This window comes from Schistosoma haematobium, chromosome 5 (genome assembly GCF_000699445.3).
Source record: "Schistosoma haematobium chromosome 5, whole genome shotgun sequence".
NCBI classification, from domain to species: Eukaryota; Metazoa; Platyhelminthes; class Trematoda; order Strigeidida; family Schistosomatidae; genus Schistosoma; species Schistosoma haematobium.
The window spans coordinates 74,690-96,593 of record NC_067200.1 but is presented as its reverse complement, the minus strand read 5'-3'; the positions used below and the strand labels follow the sequence as shown (position 1 = coordinate 96,593).

The window sequence follows — 21,904 nt, the reverse complement described above, 5'->3', positions numbered from 1 at the left end:
TAATGAGAGATTAGATGCGATCGTAAAGAAGTGCGCAAGAAAATACCTGACCATCCCGACGGAAGACCTGAACATCATAGTCAGAATGGACAACACCGGATATGAATATATCAACGAACAACATGGACTGACTGAGAGAAATGAATGATAGCGTTCTTAGATTTACGAATTTATGTGCATTCGATAAAATGTTTATAGGTGGCACAATATTACACCACAAATACATACACAAGGTTAATTGGAATATCATGGAATCACACTACAGAGAATCAGATCGAACATTTTTGTATAACTAAATATTCAGGTCAATGGGAGTCGTGAGAGCTAAGAAAGGAACGTACATAGACTCAGAGCGCCACCATATAGTGTCCGAGATGAAACCAAAACTAAAGAGGCATTGGACAACTGTACAAACAGAATAACAAAGGTCTGATACTGCCTTTCTTCAACATACTGACAAACTCAACGAATTCAAGGTAACTTTGAATAAAAGCTTTCAAGTCTTACAAGATCCACTTAAAAAAAGAGGAAACTACTATGGAGAATAACTGGAAAGCGATCAAAGAGGCATTAACTAACACTAACATGTCAGAATTTTCCGAGCAGCAAAGAAGCATCATCATAAAGAATGGATCTCTATCAAAACCCTGAACAACATTTGGGAAAGAAAGAACAAAACAGCAGTTTACATCAGCCAAACAAGTACGGAGGAAGTCAAGGCACAAGCTAAATACACAGAAGCAAACAAGCAAGTCAAGAAGAGTATTAGAATTGACAAGCAGAAATACGTGGAAACCTGGCAAGGACGGCGGAAAGAGCTGCAAGAGAAATATATTTTTGATAGAGATCATGAACCGATTGACATTAAACCAACACTGAAACCTCAGAACCACTGAACAGCCGTTTCGTCCTTTTTTGGGACTCCTCATCAGTGTGCACCCATAACCCCGGCCGGCATCCAATGGTGTTAATATCGGTGATCAACCAATTCAGAAAATTGCGCGACCATCTCTTAATTTAGATACCTGTCTCTAGCCGACACTTTAAGGAACTTTTGAATAGACCAGCTCTATTGAATCCACCGGACATCGAAGCGTTACACAAACACAACTCCCTGTAGAAGGCACTCCACCAACGATCGAAAAAATCAAAATGGCCTTCAGACAAACCTATAGTGGGACCAGACAACATACCAGCCGAAGTCAGACAAAATTAACCGCAAACACGCCCCACACTCTATTCAGTAAGGTTTGGAAGAGGAAATGCCAACGGGCTGGAAAGGACACCTCATTAAGAAACCAATGAACGGAAATCGAGGCAAATACGGGGACTGTCGAGACATCATGGAACTGTAAGTACAAGGAGACGTTCCCAACAGTGTTGTTTAACGGCTCAATGGTCTATAGGTTAAGTGTTCGCGCGCGAGACCGATAGGTTCTGGGTCTAACTGGATGAAAAATTTAGTAGACACCCAGCCCCAGGACAAAAAGGTCGGATTCTGTAAGAATCAGTCATGCACAGACAAAATCGCGACACGGCAGATCGTTACTGAGCAATCAGTCGAATGGAATTCGTCAAAATATACCAACTTCTTCGGTTATGAGAAAGGTTGCATCAACTAATGACACAAACTCATCCCAGTAAATGAAATTATAAATAAGTCACAAAATTCCCTAGTAAACACACCTTTAGTGAATCAACGATTAAACATGTTCATTTGCTACACTGACAGTTAGCTGATACTTTGAGGTGTTGCATAGAGACAGAACTCAATCACTAACTTTCAGACACTCACTAGACGATTTTCCATAGTTCTTTTGTCGAAATTTGACACTCGAATAACAGACATCTTCGGTTTCGGCCGACTGACAAGGTCATTTGTTACTTCGTTTAATTTATATTACAAAGTAGCAAATCTTCATGTCAGAAAATAATCTAGAATGTGCAATCTTACACAGAACTGTTATAATTTGTGACAAGCAACATACCATCAAACTGGAGTTCGGAATCAATAATTATCAGAGGATTTCTATTACATCGCTGTGTTTGCTTTAATATGACAATGGTACAACTAAGAACTATCCACCTTGTTTTAAATCACGGACATCTCACTTGAACTTTTTCTCAATAATTGGTCCTTTATATCTAAATCTGTCCATCTCTACTGAGTTCCGAGTTATTGTAATGTGTGACTAAACAATATTGTAGAACAACTAGAGATTTAAAAAAGGGCATTGAATGGAAAAGCAAATGCAGCTGTAGGAACATGATTTCTGAAAAATACAGTTAAAATTTACACATCAAAGCGTTTAAATACATGAATGAATCACATATTTATACAAGATATCACTGTTGCCAATGGAAACAATTACGATGAATGTGAACATATATACTCAGAGATGGAATCGAAATTACTAGTCAGTTAAAATTGGTGAATAAAGAACATTGATTTATAACCTAGTAAATAAATATTACTGTTTATTATAAAACCTAAATGTCCTAACGCACAAACCCATGAAGTCAGAAATATGTTCTGTTAAAACCCAATACGAAAACAAAACAAATATCGAGTACTGCTTGATATTCCATGAACCTCTAACTGTTAATTTTACGAATAAAATGATGTAATGAACATAAGGCCGCAAAATAGACTGACTAATAACTTAAATTATTTTTTTTTCCAGGACAGAAAATTTTGATGAAAGTTTCCGGATTCAGCCTCTGCTGTGGTATAACTATAAAACCATTCGCCAACAGATAATAAATTTGATTACACATACACAATGAATTTTAAACAGTATATCAGTAAATTTGACACGAGAAAAGAATGATACATACATAATAATAATATATATCTGTTTTTCTTAGAAAGAAGATTGTGCACGTTAATATTTAGTAAACATTCTTTTGTACAATACATTAACAACTAGGAGATATTCCAAGAAAAATGCTTCTCCGTTAGCTGTTTAATCAAATAAAATAATTTGGTTTCTATCAACGTTTATTTTTCTTGTTTGGGGATTTTGTTCCATGACGAGATTTCTTATGCGATACTGGTGACGGACTATGGGCTCGTTGACGTTTCTTTGGATGTACTGTGTCGGGTATTTCATTTTTAGCATCCTCTGTAAGAATAAAAAAGAGGAAATAAGCTAAGTAGTTAAATTCTGAGTCAGTCAGTCAGTCAGTCAGCTACAACGTAGGACCAGGCACATATGTGCATTGGTCCAGGTTGCCATACCTCATTAGCACAGCAAGATGAACACCGGATTCATAGGAGTGGTTAGGTCAAAGGTTGCAATAAGGATATAGTATAGGAAGAAAGAATTAGTTCGTAGACAGAAAGAATGAAGTGATTTTAGTCTCTTAGTTTAAGGGAAGACAGGGAGTGTATACACCGACGCCACTGTGATCGATTCTGAGCCATGTCACCAAGAGTCTCCAACCATTGGTTACGAAAGTCACGCGGACCCCAACCAAGTAGTCTGCATCTACCAACGTGGCTCAGACTAGAAGTTAGTGACTTCAGGCACTGATGCCACGTTTTGGTTTGGCCGCCCCTAACTTTCTTCCAACCATCCCCTACCCCGGTTAGCATTGCACGTCGTGGTAATCGGTGTTCAGGCATACGTAATACGTGGCCCAACCATCTCAGTCGATGAAGATTCATAACCTCATCAACTGATTTACCATCATTCCCTAATACCCTGCGTCTAACCTCACTATTACTTACCCGGTGATCCCAACAGATGCCAGCAATATTTCTAAGGCATCTGTGGTCAAATACTAGTAGCTTACGGGTGTCTTCTACTCTTAATGGCCATGTTTCGCTGCCGTAAATTAAAACAGAACGAACTGCCGCGCAGTATACTCGTCCTTTTATTGATAGACGGATATCTCGCCTTCGCCAAAGGTGACGCAAGTTGGCAAAAGCCAAACGAGCTTTTCGAATCCGTGCTGAGATTTCGTCCGATACCAACCCATTAGGGCTGATCACACTTCCAAGATAAGTGAAGTTGTCAACGCGTTCGACTACTTCACTCCCTATCCTTAGTTCAGGTGTTGACGCAGACCAGTCCTGAAGCAACAACTTGCATTTAGAGGGAGAGAAGCGCATCCCAAACATTCTGGCATTGTTGCTTAGTGCTACCAGAAGACTCTGCATTTTCTCAGCGTCTTCACCAAACAGGACTACATCATTTGCGTATTCTAAGTCGATAAGTGGATCTCCTGGAAGGAGATCAATACCCGAGAATTCAGTCGACGAGAAAGTTATTTCCATCAATAGGTCTATGATGAAGTTAAACAAAAATGGAGAAAGTGGACAGCCTTGACGGACACCACTTGAGGTTGCAAAAGTAGAATACACTTAAAACAGTTTCATTAAAGAGAACACATATAATATTGATAGGATTTATCGAAAACTTCAATAAGCAATTTAAGCAACAAAGTAACCTATAGGAAGACACATATTTCAATCTAAGTCACGTACGTGCCACACGAATTAACAATACTACCTGGTTACTTAAACTGCAATGCATAGTGATATTTGGAATATATGATAAAGTATGACAGATTACAGGGAAAGGGATAGTATAGACAGAAGGATTCACATAGAAATCTAACAAAGTTTAAGATTTCGTCAAACATAGATTGAACGTCTCAGCTGAAAACGAACTATATAATGAAATTTACGTCAGTCAAAGTCGAATGATATTCTGTAAAAAGATGTCAACAATTCAATTCATTTGTATCGGTTGTTTGAATCTTTTCATTGATGTTTAGGTTTGTAGTTGATCAGTCTCTTTTGGCATATGTGGATTCTGTGCGGACTGTCTCGATATTACCCTAAGTCATGAGTATTATTAGCAGAGATGTATGAAATCCAAGACGCGCGTATCGTCCTATCTGACAATTGTCAATTAGATGAGCCTGTATCCTAGAACTGATGTCCACTCCGGGACTCGAACCAAGTGCTATTCACCTCGAACGCCACCATGTTATCCACTTAGCTACTGAGTCCAGATAGCGGCCTGGATTCCACTCTCTCTGTTTATGTCAACAATTAATTCAAGAAATAGATTAAAAAGTTGTGAAATAACCTTCAAATATTTATAGCTATTTAATGTTGTTTGTTGGTTGAAACCATATATTCAATTAATTGGATCAGTGATATATAAGGATTGTAATTGACATGAGCATTTTTTCCAAATGTTTTCAGAATCATCCGTGTAACTAAACTAACATTAGAACTAAACACTCAGTCTAATTTTCTGGATAGTTAGGGGTATACAAAATATAGACTTGTGGGAGTTGAAATATCAGTCATGAAATCAGTGTCCGATGAACCAAACTCATTTGTTCCCATAAAATACCCTCAAGTTCGGATAATCAGACTTTGAGGGCTTGTAGTACTCTACCAAACTATCCAAATCGGAGAATTTATTAATTTAGCTCAGTTAAAATACTTATAGACTTGACACAAACCTTTTCTAGCTTCTTCTTCTAATTCATCCCAATCTTTTCCTTCTGATTCATCTGAGTCTAAACTTTCTGGTTCATCCGATTCTTCTTCAGCTTCCCAATCCTCATCATCACCGCTAGACTCATCACCACTTCCATCTTCCTCACCATCGCCAGATAGTTCACTTTCTGACGGTGCATAATTCTCATCTTCATCTTCCGTGTCCTCTTCATCTTCATCGTCATCCTATTTTAAAAGAATAAAAAGTGTATGAGCAAGTGATACATAAAATAGTTCTATCATAAGCAACTTACTAAGTACACCAATTAATAACAGGTTCAACAGATAATATATATTCTTTGTCAACTGGTCAGGTAGTGAATCTTCATCGACTGAGGCGATTGAAATATGTATTACATATTCTTAACACCAACTACTTAGACGGGTGATGTCGTCTGGTTTATGAGTAGGTTAGAAGAAAGCTAGGAGTGGTTAAAACAAGACATAGCATCAGTCAACAAAGACACTAATTGGTGAACTGAACCATGTAAGTGGTTACAAACTGTACGATTGGGTCCAAGTGTGATTATTGTAACCCGAAATTGAAGGCGTTGGATGACGTGGTTCATAATGGCAGAGATGCATCTATTTATTAACTGTTAAACCCCTCTTGTAGTTTTTTTTTTCTTTTTATAACTCATCTTTTCTACTACCGCTAATACTGTTACTGCTTTGATTTGTCATGATAATTACATCTTACTGTGTCGTGTGGCCACTTGAGCCGGTGTACATAAGGACGGGCTCATGTTGCGTATAACCACCATAAATATCAGAAAGATAGACTATATAAATAGCACAACCATGTACTACATAGACGAATCAATCAGAATAATACGATAAGAGTATGATATAAGGAAATATTGTTATATAGGACACATCCAGATTCTTTTGAGCAGTAGGTACTTCGGTAACGTTTCTTGTTATAAACGGATACATGTTGTAAATGAAGAAGAATCAAATTACCATAAAGTATTAGCCCTACCACTACGTGATGTTGGTACTCCAGAACTCCACAACCATAAATTTTTGGAAGCCCGTAAGCTGGATGTCTTTTTTCTTGATGACACCTTCCAAAGTTTAGCTGAAGTCTATAAGGCTACTAAGTATATAAATATGAGATGGTAAGCTCTTTGAAGTTTATCAATACCACCACTGCTGCGTTGTTGCACCCTAATTTCTCGAGGAACCATATACATAAAAGTACTGTTTAAACTCACCTGTCTAAACGGTAACAATGGCTCTGTCAAATGATGGGAATAAAAAAAACTGAAGGTTTTAACGCTTAGACCGTTTCATTTACCTAATTTGGAGAATATGTAGTAGTTTCCACACTCATATCAGTAAAACATGTTCAGAATTTTAATATTTCCTAGCAGTTTGTGTATTAAAGACAATTTTATGTCCACTGAATCTACTTTTTTTGGTTTTGAATACATACAATACATACATTATATTCATTGTGTAATACTCACCAATTCGCTTATGGAGAGTGAAAAATTAAATTTGTTTGTACTACTACTATCTAAAAATTTCTATCAACCTGATTACGCCTGTAAACTGGCGTGTATTTTGCCCTAACATTCAGAAAATAAATTACTTTTGTTATTATTATTAACTAGACTAGTAGAATACTGATATGCGTAAATGCTTTATTTGACTACAAAGTTTCACTAGTCAAGGTGGCTGATGAAATTCCGTCACGAATATTAGATCATAGCTTATCTGCTGTCAACCTACACCAAACTTTGCAGGCATTAAGAAAATATCTATCTGTCTAGTGCAACAGTACGCTTTGTCCTACTTTACATGTGAGGAACATGGAACAAATAAGACGTACAAATCTTAAATATTCAATTGTGTGAAGATAGCATGTAAGTAGGAGGATGAAGTTATGGCATTTGATGAAGCTATTAACTATTGATTCACTATATTTTGAGGAAGTCTCTTGTTTAAATCCGTGAAATAACTTAGCCAGTGCTGGAGACTTTGGATGATGCATATAAAAAAAGATGACAATCGGTAGAGGTATCTTCAGTCGAAGGCACTCTAAATCGTTTATATACTGTGACATTTTTTACTTGCTAATCAGACCAGACTTCCTTGATATACACCATCTGATGTAAAGTTTTTTATACACTCGGAAATGAAGTCACATATGAATGAAAATGTATTAACAAGAGAAAAAGATTGTCGTATCCGGTATTAAAAGTGAAAATACTTGTATAATTATCGTCTACATCATCATAGCACTCACTTCATCTGGTGATATAAATGACCAACCTCCTTGTTCAACAAATCCTTCCGGATCATCAAGAATAGTTTTCATAAGTTTAGGCCAATTAAGTGATTTTGATGCTTCGGCATAGAAGATATCACACGATCTATGATGCATAAGAATATTTTTTGTTAATAAGATAAATGATGTTTCTTGCATCAAGTTTTTGTATAAATATCAAATTATCCATTCATTATTAAAATATAATTAATAGGAAAATGGTTCACATTCGTTTGTTGAACTTTAGTTCTTTACAGAACAAGAAATCGTGGGTGAGAATAAAACACTGTTAAATGTAGTTGGATTACAAACAATGAATTTTAAGTTGAAATACAAGAATTTCAACTAACAAGTCCCGTCAGGTTCCAACTACGTTTTACTTTGGTTTGATCAACCGAGTAGTGTTGTTTGCATTCAAATCTCGATTAAATAATTTACAATACTGTTACGAGTTACTGGATCATCTTTTAATTCTAGGGAAACAGAAGTGGGATAGTTAGACATCCTAAACATGAACGCATGTGATTAGTCAACATTTGAGCTCTTTTATAAGGAACGAGACACGCCATTATTTGAACATGTGGTTTAAATTTCTACGGGATATATATGAGTGTACAGACACTTCTCGACATGGGTTAGCCAATATAAGTTTTCTCACTCAAGTGACTGGTTCGAGCTCACGTAAACGGAGCTTGTATATCAGTACCAGAATCAGACATTGCACAGCACAGCAAATACACGCCATTTACTATACGGATTTGCTTGACCGAGCTGTACTACACCGCCCTAGCGGTTAGATTGAAGTGTCAACATTTCTCATAATGCTTACATAAATGACAAACCGAGTTTTACAAAAATAGACGTTATTAGTAACAGTTTACGTCAGCCCATTGCTGATATGAGGACTGAATTCCGATCAGTTTTATTGGCATATTCGTACTGTGTAATTTGCTTCGATATGACCATTTTATTACATGTTTTATGGGACAGATGAATTGTGCCTATAAGTAGGGTATAAATATCTTACCTGTTGAACAAGCTAGTATATCCGTGGGTAGAGCGTGTCTCAAGAGAAGGAGACCGAATTTGAGTACTAGTGTGAACATCAAAATTGAGATGCAAATATATCCAGCTGGCGAGCCCCAAATAGGAGGGAATGTGATGTTTAGATTGTATACAACTATACAGTTTAATGAATGCTAAGGAGAACTCAAGTTATTTACTTTTTGCTATTACATGTTAGTTCTTTCTTAGAAGGGTAATCTCAATACTACTTCCCTAATTTATATTCCAGCAAAAACGTTCGCTGTTATCTGATAGGTTGCTATTGCCTTTAGTTTACTAACTTTGTCATGTCCTTTAAGATCGGTGCAGGTTTCTACATAAACGGAGTTGTTCCTTGTCAATTTTTAACTTCCGTACAAAAAATAAAATTGCTCTGGGAGTCTCCTATTCTCTGTTAGTGTGGATTACTAACGTTGAAGTTTTTTTAAGTAACAGATGTCGAGTTTATTTAAGTTGCCATTAGTCAAGTCGTATTTGAGGGAATCCTCAATCGTTTGTAAAGAGAATTTACCGTAGGTCAACTGGAAACTTCATAAGATATAATCGATCTATCAAGGTTTAACAATTCACAGTACACAAACCAATAAAATAACACAAGAAATACGACTTACAACAACCATTCTTTAACCAGTTCCAAAGCAGTACTCGGTATTGAATTAATCATTGCTGGTTTTTTATGATAATCTTTAAATACAAACACCATATCGAATGTACGAATCGATAAGCTGACACGCTCCAACATGACAAATTCAACTTCATCCAATGTAACCACGAATGCAGGTAATTCAACAACACTTATTAATGCACTACTTGTAGGCATCAGTAGTACGGTTGATCTGTAACGAAAAAAATAGTAAAAACAACAGTAATAATAAAAGGAACGATTGAATTTTCAGAATTATCAGAATGATCTTATTTGAACACTTCTTCTGATGGAGTGTAAACGTCGTACGATTTTAAAAAATGTTAACTATGGATAGACACCTTCGGACATAACGTACAATCTGCAAAATATGTACACACCATATCGGCACAGAGATAAAATTATGAAGACAAATCCCAGTGTATCAATAGCATCAGTGATATTAAAAAGATTAGACATAGAGACTATGGTTTTAAGGCCATGAATTTGAGAGCTAAACGACAGGAGAATTTCAAAACTCAAAAGGTGTTGTTGTGAAGGGAAAAACAAAAGATGAATGTATCGGTACCATAGTAACCGAGTCTTAGTCACCCAGTAATTCCACTCACCAGTTAAGGTAATCTTGTGGCATATATATAGTATAATTATTCATGAAGAGTTATTTTTGAACATTTTAGCCGGAGTACCTTGGATTTAGATGGAGAGCAAATACTATGCATACGAGTGCATCCAAATAAAAAGTCCCAAATAGGATGGATTCTACTGCTGGCCATATATCAAATACACTATTTCAATTGTCAGGTTAGGTATTAGAAAGCTATTTTCTCTTCACAAGGTATCATCAGCATACATGTAAAAAGTGTAGCTTAACCATCAGTGTATAAACATCTACGAAGTTGTATTAAATATCTGATGAAAGACACGACAAATTAAACATTCGCCATTTCTCGGGAATTGAATTCAAATGACAAATAAGCTTTCAGACTAAATAGTTGAAACATTTGTATTACGCTAAACAATACGATTATGTATGATTCCGATAGATCACTTATCAAACAAATTCCAATTCGATAAAGAAAGTAAATTTCCCATGAAATTTCAGTTCTATATATCGGAAGACGATGTGTTCGATGGTAAGCCCTATCTAAGCAAAGTGATAAGGTGAAAAGGGGACACGAAGAACAAATTAATAACATAAAGAAACAAACCCATCCGCAGTAAGAATATAGCATATTCCGTAAACACTAAGATCTTATATGCAACCCAACAATTTACCGGAAAGGGCATCCATGAAATCCAAGTTCACGGAATGGTGTTTCGAATTCTAGATCATATCGACGTGCTAAGTTCTCAGATCTATCCACAAATGAACGAAATGCCATTTTAATTTGTTCTCTCATTTCACGTTCTCTTTGTTCCGCCTCTAAATCATCACGATCTTGCATACGAGAATGCGTTTTACTCAAATCTGTGGTTAATTCACCAACTTCTGTATAGAACTGGATATCGGTATGCTTCTTCTTGCCATACATAATTGCATTCTAAATTTAAGGGAAAAGAAAGAAAAATCGAGACTCATTTCATATTAAAAATAAGTAGTTACATAGCAGAGGTGTTTAGAATAGTGTTAAACAATTTGATTACCAAGTGAGTAAGTAAGTAAGTAAGTAAGTAAGTAAGTAAGTAAGTAAGTAAGTAAGTAAGTAAGTAAGTAAGTAAGTAAGTAAGTAAGTAAGTAGTAGTAGTAGTAAGTAGTAAGTAAGTAAGTAAGTAAGTAAGTAGTGAGTGAGTAAGTAAGTGAGTGAGTAAGTGAGTGAGTGAAGTAAGTGAGTGAGTGAGTGGTAAGTGAGTGAGTGAGTAGTGAGTGAGTGAGTGAGTAAGTGAGTGAAGTGAGTGAGTGAAGTGAGTGAGTGAGTGAGTGAAGTGTGAGTGAAGTGAGTGAGTGAGTGAGTGAGTGAGTGAGTGAGTAGGTGAGTGAGTGAGTGAGTGAGTGAGTGAGTGAGTGAGTGAGTGAGTAGTGAGTGAGTGAGTGAGTGAGTGAAGTAGAGTGAGTAAGTGGTGAGTGTAGTGAGTAAGTGAGTAAGTGAGTGAGTGAGTGAGTGAGTGAGTGAGTGAGTGAGTGAGTGAGTGAGTGAGTGAGTGAGTGGTGAGTGAGTGAGTGAGTGAGTGAGTGAGTGAGTGAGTGAGTGAGTAGTGAGTGAGTGAGTGAGTGAGTGAGTAGTAAGTAGGTGAAGTGAGTGAGTAGTGAGTAAGTAAGTAAGTAAGTAAGTAAGTAAGTAAGCAAGTAAGTAAGTAAGTAAGTAAGTAAGTAAGTAAGTAAGCAAGTAAGTAAGTAAGTAAGTAAGTAGTAGTCTTTGCTCTTAAGTATAATATTTTACGACTGATGATATTACATGACTATCAGAGTTGAATTCGAAAGTCTATCCCATTGGTTGAATGTAAAGTGCTTTTGAAGACTAAGACAACGCTCTTATTCAGTGAATAAAAACCTGGATATTATCACCAGGTGGCTATGAATGGTAAGCACTTGACCTACAAACATAACATAGTTATGAATGATTAGTTTATGTGTGAACAATAAAACTATGATGCTGAGCTAGATCCATTTTCATTAAAAAATATCTAAAGATGAAATTATTGTCAGCAACCAGTTGGAGAGTGAAGCGAATCCACTTTCAAAGTAAAAATTATTCAGAAATCCATTGAAAGGTATAACCAGAATCACCGGTGAAAAATTACTCACAACCCTACACCTATTATCATAAATGCAGTAAGAAGTAAACAGTTAGAGATAGGTGACATGTGGGAGTAACAACTTTAAGAGTATTACTTGATAAACAAATATGGCTTAAGAAGGTCCAGAGAAAAATCTTCATAAATTAAAAGCACGAAACTCGTTACTACAAACAGATCATTTGGAATTACGACTTCAAACAATCGTAAAAGTACCTGTTGACATACCTTTAAATGGAAATGCAGTAAAATAATCATTTCTCCATCACATGGCTGATAGAATGCATGCTTAATATTGTTATACAGAATATCAACTTGATCACCTCGAACTGAAGTGAAACGGAAACCGTTTGAATGAGCCTCTAGCGTACCTAATGAAAAATAGATAAGTATGAATGGCATATAAATGATGATAACGATAATAACATGTCGATTCTTTTGACAGTAGAGCACTACACATCATTTAAAACTACTTACGGTAATTTACTTGGATTGGTATTTAATATCAATTATCCTTTCCGATTAACAAATACCATATAGAAATTCAGTCAGTCAGTAACAACGTAGAACTTCGTACGTACGTACATCAGTTCGAGTTGCCACACCACATTAGCGCAGAGATGCGGTTCTCGACTCAAATCCCGTAGTGGTAGAGACGGTAAGAGTATAAGCAGTAATCGGAAAGATTAGGGTTTGTAGATGTTATTTAAAGAGTATAATCTAGTGACCAGCTCCACGGAACCCACCCAACATCGAAGCAGCACCCACGGACCTCCCAATCAATGTTGGCCCACCAACAATTGAAGAAATCAGCATGGCCATCAGACAAATCAACAGTGGCAAAGCAGCGGGACCGGACAACATTCCAGCAGAGGCACTAAAAGCAGACGTAGCGGCAACTGCAAGGATACTCCACATTCTCTTCAATAAGATTTGGGATGAGGAACAAGTACCAAAAGACTGGAAAGAAGGACTCCTGATCAAAATACCAAAGAAAGGCGATCTCAACAAGTGTGATAACTACAGGTGCATCACTCTTCTCTCAATACCAGGAAAAGTCTTCAACAGGGTATTGTTAAACAGAATGAAGGAATCCGTAGACGCCCAACTTCGTGACCAACAGGCAGGATTCCGTAAGGATAGATCCTGTACAGAGCAAATCGCAACTCTACGGATAATTGTGGAACAATCGATTGAATGGAATTCATCACTCTACATCAACTTCATTGACTACGAAAAAGCATTTGACAGCGTAGACAGAACAACACTATGGGAGCTTCTTCGACAATACGGCGTGCCTCAGAAGATCGTCAATATTATACAGAGTTCATATGATGGATAACACTGCTTAACCGTGCATGAAGGACAGTTGACAAAGTCGTTCGAAATAAAGACCGGTGTCAGGCAAGGTTGCTTACTCTCACCCTTTCTCTTTCTCCTGATGATCGACTGGATCATGAAGACGTCAACATCTAAAGGGAAGCACGGGATACAATGGACATCTAGGATGCAGTTGGACGATCTAGACTTCGCAGATGATCTGGCCCTTCTATCCCAAACGCAACAACAAATGCAGAAGACGAACAGTGTGGCAGCAGCCTCAGCAGCAGTAGGTCTCAATATACACAAAGGGAAAAGCAGGATTCTCCGATACAACACAAAATGCACCAATCCAATCACAATTGACGGGGAAGATTTGGAAGATGTAAAGACCTTTACATATTTGGGCAGCATCATTGATGAACAGGGTGGATCTGATGCAGATGTGAAGGCGCGGATCGGCAAAGCAAGAGCAGCATATTTACAACTGAAGAACATCTGGAACTCAAAGTAACTGTCAACCAACATCAAGGTCAGGATTTTCAATACAAATGTCAAGACAGTTCTACTGTATGGGGCGGAAACCTAGAGAACTACGAAAGCCATCATCCAGAAAATACAGGTGTTTATTAACAGTTGTCTACGCAAAATACTTCAGATCCGTTGGCCGGACACTATTAGCAACAACGTACTGTGGGAGAGAACAAATCAGATCCCAGCGGAGGAAGAAATCAGGAATAGGTGCTGGAAGTGGATAGGACACACATTGAGGAAAGCACCCAACTGCGTCACAAGACAGGCCCTCACATGGAATCTTCAAGGCCAAAGGAAAAGAGGAAGACCAAAGAACACATTACGCCGAGAAATGGAAATAGATATGAAAAAAATGAATAAGAAGGCCCAGGACAGAATGGGTTGGAGAATGCTGGTCGGCGGCCTATGCTCCATTAGGAGTAACAGGCGTAAGTAAGTAATAATCTAGTGAAATTTGAGAAGAGTAAAAGAGACAAGGTGGATTCGGGAAATTAGAACTTGGGAGAACACAAAGAGCGGATGCACCTGTGCCATTGCAAACGATTTTGAGCCATGTCATTCAGGGTCTCTAACCATCCGTTATCATCTCGCGGTCCCCAACCAGGTAGTCTACACCTACCAACATGGCATATAGAAATTACAGCTTAGTAAACCATGTAATAAGAGTTATACAGATAGTTTAAAATACCCACAATACCACTAACAAGTTAAGAGAATACATTCATTAAGGCGTATAACTTTTAAGAGTTTGGGAAAATGCTCAAACGCATAAGTGGATACATACATACAGTCATACATATATAGTAACAAATACCTGTTATTCTTTTCGATGCAACATTAGGACGAATGTATAAATCCTTCAAACGAAAAGAACCTTTAGCATGATCTACGACTAAGTCATCTTGTTCTACGAGATTTGCACGTTCTTTCTCCTCCGCTTCACGTGATCGAAAACGCTTTAATACTTCTTTAATTATACGATAAGCATTATTTAAATTGGTCGATGGTATACTAACTTCACCATGTCGACGTACATTTGAAGCACGATAAGTCATCTCTTTCACATAAGTTGATTCAGGACTCTAAAAAAATTAAGTTACACAAGGATAAATTTGAATGTAAGTAACGCAAAAATTGTACAAAAAGAAAGGTCGGTAAAAAGCCCTCTGACTCTTCTAACACTAAATAGGTTGGGGAATTTCCGAAATTAAGATCAGCTAGTTGACAATAACAATGCTGGAACTCAGTCAGTTATATGCAACCTGAAATCTGGTACATGCGTGTCAAACCCATTAACACAGCGAGATGAAATTGTCAAGGTGAATCCCAGAGTAGTAGAGGCAGTAGAAATATCAGTAGTAATTGATAAGATTAGGTGCTCACGAAACAATTCGAGAAAATATGTATTTGTGAAATAGTTTTATAAATTAAGAAACTCAGTTTCTAAGCGGAAACAAAGAATGAGCGCGCATTCGCCAATGAAAACGATTCCGATCAATGCTATACACATTTTTTGACTGTTGTTTACCATAATCATGAGAACCCAAACCAGATAATAGTCTGCACCTACCTACATGGTTCAGTTCAATTCAGTATCTTCATGGACTGATGTCATGTTTGGAAATTATGAATCATATTTCGAATGATTGACAAATACTTTTCCTGTACTAGACAATAAAAAACAAGACTAAGTAAATGAGTGTAACTATCTAGATGGGACAAAAACTAAGAGAAGAAACTTTACTCTTCAAAACGTTCATAGAAAATTTTGGTTACTTGGCGTATTTATTCGTTATGTATCGTATTATCTAATGCGTTGAACCATTTCACTCACTATGTTCAATAATTTCCTTAAATATAAACTAATATCATTAGTGCGGATGACTTAAAGTTGGCAAACTAGACTTCCTCAAGGGTTCCCCTTTGTATGGATCAAGTTGATAGTAGAAAGTAGAAATTTTTTCAATCTATAAAATCAATAAACTAACTTGGAAACTGGCTGTATCTTTTGCGCCAACTAATGCACCAGGATGATGGAAATTTATACGTAAATACGTATAATCAGCTTCAATAGACGTAGAGACATTCTTTATTGTACTGATGTGAAATGGTGTTGGAAGTCCGAAAATTGGCAAAATAACAGTTTCATACTTCTTGTCTATAAAATAAGGGGCGAAAAGCAGATGGGGTGAAAAAAATCACGATGAAAGTGAATCATTTTCAATTCTACATAAATTATTATACTACTTATAATATAAAGGAAGGATTGTGAATAAGAATATGATGCAGGGAGAAATAATTAGTCTGTAGAAAGGAAGGTTTAAAGTAATTTTAATCTCACGGTTTAAGAGAAGACAATATGTGCACACCTACGCGATTGTGATCGATTCTGCGCCATGTCACCCATATTCTCCAACCATTGGTTACGATAGTCGTGCGGACTCCAACTGAGTAGTCCGCATCTACCAACATGGCTAAGACCAGAAGTTAGTGACCTCAAGGACTGATACCACGTCTTGGTTTGGCCGCCCCTAACTTTCTCCCGGCCGTCTCCGACACTAGTCAGCATTGTGCGTCGTGGTAAATGATGTTCAGGCATACGTAACACTTCGCCCAACCATCTCAGTCGACGAAGATTGACAACCTCATCGACTGACTTATCATCGTTCCCTAATACCCTGCGTCTAACCTCACTATTACTTACCCAATGATCCCAGCAAATGCAAGCAATATTTCTAAGACATCAGTGATCAAATACTAGTAACTTACGAGTATCCTCTACCCTTAACAGCCACGTTCCGCAACCGTAAAGTAAAACAGAACGAACTGATGCACAGTATACTCGACCCCTCTTGCCTTCACCATAGGTGATGTAGGTTGGCAAAAGCCAAACGAGCTTTCTGAATCCGTGCCGAGATTTCGTCAGACACCAACTTATTAGAGTTGGTCAGACTTTCAAGATAAGTGAAGTTGTCGACGCGTTCAACTACTTTATTCCGTATTATTAGTTCAGGTGTTGACGCAGGCCAGTCCTGCAGCAACAACTTGCATTTCGAGGAGGAGAAACGCATCCCAAGCATCCTGACATTGTTGCTCAGTGCTACGAAAAGACTCTATATTTTACCAGCGTCTTCACCAAACAGGACTACATCATTTGCGTATTCTAAGTCGATAAGTGGATCTCCTGGAAGGAGATCAATACCCGAGAATTCAGTCGACGAGAATGTTATTTCCATCAGTAGGTCTATGATAAAATTGAACAGAAATGGAGATAGTGGACAGTCCTTTTAGACACCACCTGAGGCTGCAAAATCAGATGACAGTTCGCCATAAGCTCTGACTCGACTGGTAGTGTTCGAGTAAAGAGCCTTCACAAGGTTTATGTACTTCTCAGGTACGTTTTTCAATGACAGACACTGCCACAGAATCTCTCAGTCAATAGAGTCGAATGCTGCTTTTAAGTCAAGAAAGACCACCATTGTCGGACGCCGATAAGTATACCTGTGTTCTAGGACCTGACGAATGGTGAATATGTGGTCGACGCAGCCACGACCAGGTCTGAAGCCAGTCTAGTTTCCTTGTGTTTGCAGTTCACGATTCTTTGTTAGGCGTCCAATAATTATTTAGATCAGTATTTTAGATGCTATCTTAGTCAAACTAATCCCTCTATGGTTGTCACAGAATGATTTTGACCACTTCATATATATTGGGACAGTGGTTGCGACCAGTCAGATAGGATTACGTCCAACTCCCAGATTACAGATAAAATACTAGTCAACCTAATCGCTAAAACTGGACCACCATACTTAAACACCTCTGGAGTCAATCCATCTGGACCAGCTGCTCTTTCTCGTTTCAGATTAGCTATAGCTTTTTGGACTTTAATTAGAGTCGGGGGAAATACTTCAATGTTCCGTCCAGGCTTTCTGAGAATGGTAGGTAGTTGTAGAGTAGCTGCAGGCCAGTTAAACTGTTCTCTAAAGTATTTCGCCCGTTGTTCTAAATATCTGGACTGAGAGCAAATAAGAGTGTCACCTTTTTCCGAGATCGTCTCACTTACACTTAACTTCTTAATTTCGATTTCTAATATTAGTCTGCAAAGCTGTCTTGTGTTACCTACAGCCACTGCCTTTTCCATCTATTTTGCATTCGTTGCCCACCACTGCTCACGGACGTTCCATAAACTTTTGGTTAAACCAGAACTAACATGTTTTCGCTCTTCATCGTGTTCAGAGCCTGATGGGATGAGTTTACGAGAACTTATCAATACAATAGACTTGGTAGAAATCCATTGGTTTTTTGTAACCTTTTGGTTTGAATCACTAACAGATGTCACTGTTGCTTCCACAGCTGTTCGAATATCTCCAATAAGTCTATGACCAACATAGCGGAAGAACAGACAACAAAGATAGCGGTTATTCTTTTAATAGCGGTAGCGTGTGCATTGTTATGTCCTTAGCTTATACGATTACTGCGAATACGATTGCCAAATTTCGATGCGCGGATTTATACAAACAACAAATGACGCATACATCTAAACGGACAGCCTGAAGTCCCGACTGGTCTTTTTCCCTACCTGTTAAGTCCAGAACACGAATCTCAGCCTCAGCGTTATGAATCATATATTCCAAATACACTAGGCTTATATACAAGCCGAACAGACCACAAAACGCCATAAACATAAAATAACATTTGTGGTTTGACTGAGTGCAGAGAGGCGCTAACAAACGCGTGCTCGTATTAGAGCATGATCGGAGTTCAAACAGGTATTCTAGAACGAGTGACAGTCTCCTATTGAGCGTTTCCAACAATGGATGACGCCAATACGGTTTATTTGAGTCCATCGTTGGTTTGGTGCAGAGGGTCGTCGTGTTAAGCGATGTTTCTCCTCATGCTTAAAATTAGTGTTTGCTAAAAATAAGTGATCGATCGAGCACAGTTGCCCCAGACGATCACCATTTTCTGTTTGCTGAGCTGGAATACTAAAATACCCGCATACATGTCTTTCTGTTTGACTCAAGCTACCAACATGGGCATTAAAATCACCTGCTGCGAGTACTATGTCTGAGCGTTTAGCTTTATGAAGTTCAGAAAGATTTCCGTAAAATTTATCGTTCAATTCATCCGGGTTGTAAACAATGGCAGCGTAGACAAAAACGATGCAAAGGCAACGATTGTGTTCCTATTCTTCCAAGTTCTTACTCAGCCGTTTGACCGAACAGCACATAGGCGACTGTAAACAGGGATCCATCCGAATGGTGCATTTTCTGCCCTCGTACTTAGTGCTATGCCTACACCTGCCGGTCTACGAGAACTAGCCATCGGTTCGCCAGCTACACGGAGGGAGTACCTTGTCGGCTCACCGTTTTTGCGAGGTGAGGTTAAGTGAATGAGTACACTAGGACCCTGTATGCTTGTTTCGGAGACACAGCATACGTCAATGGTACGAGATTGTAGGGTATTAGCCAAGGAGGTCTGTTGGCCGACTTGACACAGGCTGAGTACGTTGAAGGCTCCAATGTATAGTTTGGAGCGAGGTTTCAGTAGACCTGGGACAGTGTTTCGCGCACTAGAGTCGTTGGCCATGGTGACACTTGAGGAAGTTCAGAGTTGAAAGTCGACGTAGGAGGAATAATAGGAATTAAAGAGGGAGACTGATTATGAATGCAGTGATCTTGAGCGCTGTTAGAGGTATGAGGGCAGTTACCACTTTTTGGTTGCCCACACCGTGAGACGGTTCCTCTGGAAGTACCTGAAAAGAAAATTGGGTTAGAGGTGGTCCTAGTAATCTAAGAGCGTGACGGCAGTGCTCAAGTGACAACTGCATGAGGCCGGTCACACACAGCCCTTTTGAGAGTAGTTTTCGTATTAGCTCCCGTACTTGTTGGGACCTTAACGCCGGAGAGGGAAATCCGTGGGATAAAGTGAGATGTGCATTTATAGGGTCAACCTGTTCTAACTCCACTCTTCCTCGTGAGAAGGCAGCATCACTGTTATGCTAGTTGTCTGAATGAAATACCTTACTGCCGTCACACCTCTGTACAGTCAACAGTACGACTTCACCCTCCAACCTTGAGTTTGCTGCTTTTAGTTTTACCGCTTTTTAACCGACCTGTCTGGCATGGTAAGACCTTGCGGAACGATTGTTCCAGCCAGTATAGCTCAATTAGTTCATTACGATAGGTAAGCTCGACTACCACGTCAAGGTAGCAGCAGCAATCTCAGCCTACCGTACATTGTTATTTTAAGCAATTAAAGCACTTTTTAGTTAATAAAGTCGTGATCATTTACATGAACACTAGGTTACAGTAATACGCCGATGATATGAATGGAGTAATGGAACGAAACTTACCAACAAAAAGTCGAAGTTTACGAACATCATCTTCCTTAGGCATTTGACCAGCCCCTTTATAAGCAATGCTAGATTTCATTTTAGTGTCTAAATTAGTATCAGTTTTTAATCCTGTTAAACGATTTGTAGAACTTGTTACAAGTTCTTGGAATAGATCTCGCCGGCGGCTCATACGTTTCTCCTCAGCAGTTTGTTCATTCTTAGAAAAAAAGTGGAGGGGGAAGGGAACAAAATGGTTATTCAGTTTATATGGTTGGAAAGGGCATGAATAAGTTATCCATCCGTAATAACAAATGATTTTTGCTCAATATTACGAATAGATTGAAAGGAAGTTTGAGGAGGATTACAAATTTAAATACTACGCGCTTAGTGCAAACCTTGAAGGTCCTCGTTTACACTTATGTCCCGATTGTCGGCGAGAACAGTTGAGTAGTCCCACATCAACACAAAAAAGACGTATATTATTCGGTATTTTTAAATATATTTCTATCTGAGATCAAAATCTGTGACGAATTAAACAATAATCTTTTCATACGGCTAGAAAAATTTCCATAGATAGATCGAGACTCTAAACCAGAGACTGATTCACAGATTACCATCCACATCTGTATTTGTAAACAGATCTAGCCATTAAATATATATATATATATATATATATATTATTGTATTATAAAATTGGGCATGACAAATTATTCGTTTTTATATTATTTAGTCTCGAAGCAAGCAGATAGGTAGTTATGCGATTACAAAATATATGCAAAATCGGCAATATCACATATCAAATTATAATCAGTCACATGTAAACAACAATTTTAAACGAATGAAACAACACTATAGGAATATTTTACAATCGTCGTTTACTTATTCGACTCGCTTACCATGTGGTATAGATCAATGTATTTGACTTCAAGCCACATTTTGAATGTGAATGAAATCTAGTAATACTACCCGGTTTCCCAAAACTGAAGTAAATATCGATGATATATAAGAAAAACGTCACAAACAACAGTTCCTAAATATCCTAGTACGGCCAAGGGTGGGGAGAATTCGCTCTCCCCCCAAAATCACACATGACCACGAGTATATAACCACTGCTAGGAAAATCCTACTTATTACCTTCTCGTGACGAGAGTGTTGTTTACGAAATTGAGGACGAAAAGCGAATGTACGGCGCTTAAATCAGGTTTGCGTATACAGGGGGTCTACCTAGGGGAGTCGGAAAATCTTGATTCTAAACCAACGGTGAACGTGTGCTCAAGGATCCTGAAGGAACAAATTGCGCACAAAACTATTCTTAGTCACCGGTTATTATGGGACCGCATCTGCTAACCTTGCTCTACTGCCTTGTCGACTATATATCTAAGTCAAAGGCTCAGGGAATGACCAGTTAAGAAGAATACCTTTGGTTTGGGCACCCGGGCAAATTTTATGATAATTACTTTTTTGTGCGTTTCATAT

General features: G+C 38.1%; 1 protein-coding gene across 1 annotated transcript in view; it reads right to left on the bottom strand.

The window, feature by feature from the left end:
- Window positions 1–1,847: 1,847 nt before the first annotated feature.
- SUPT16H (FACT complex subunit SPT16) overlaps window positions 1,848–21,904 on the bottom strand; it is a 42,935-nt gene continuing 22,878 nt past the window's right edge. The window contains exons 10-18 of the mRNA XM_051217249.1: window positions 20,447–20,645; window positions 16,083–16,252; window positions 14,909–15,176; window positions 12,469–12,611; window positions 10,783–11,048; window positions 9,476–9,700; window positions 7,779–7,905; window positions 5,488–5,710; window positions 1,848–3,125 (exon numbers count right to left, since the gene is read on the bottom strand). Of these exons, the coding sequence (XP_051064614.1) occupies window positions 2,995–3,125; window positions 5,488–5,710; window positions 7,779–7,905; window positions 9,476–9,700; window positions 10,783–11,048; window positions 12,469–12,611; window positions 14,909–15,176; window positions 16,083–16,252; window positions 20,447–20,645 (1,752 nt within the window). The 3' untranslated portion in view covers window positions 1,848–2,994. The remainder of the gene's footprint in view (window positions 3,126–5,487; window positions 5,711–7,778; window positions 7,906–9,475; window positions 9,701–10,782; window positions 11,049–12,468; window positions 12,612–14,908; window positions 15,177–16,082; window positions 16,253–20,446; window positions 20,646–21,904) is intronic.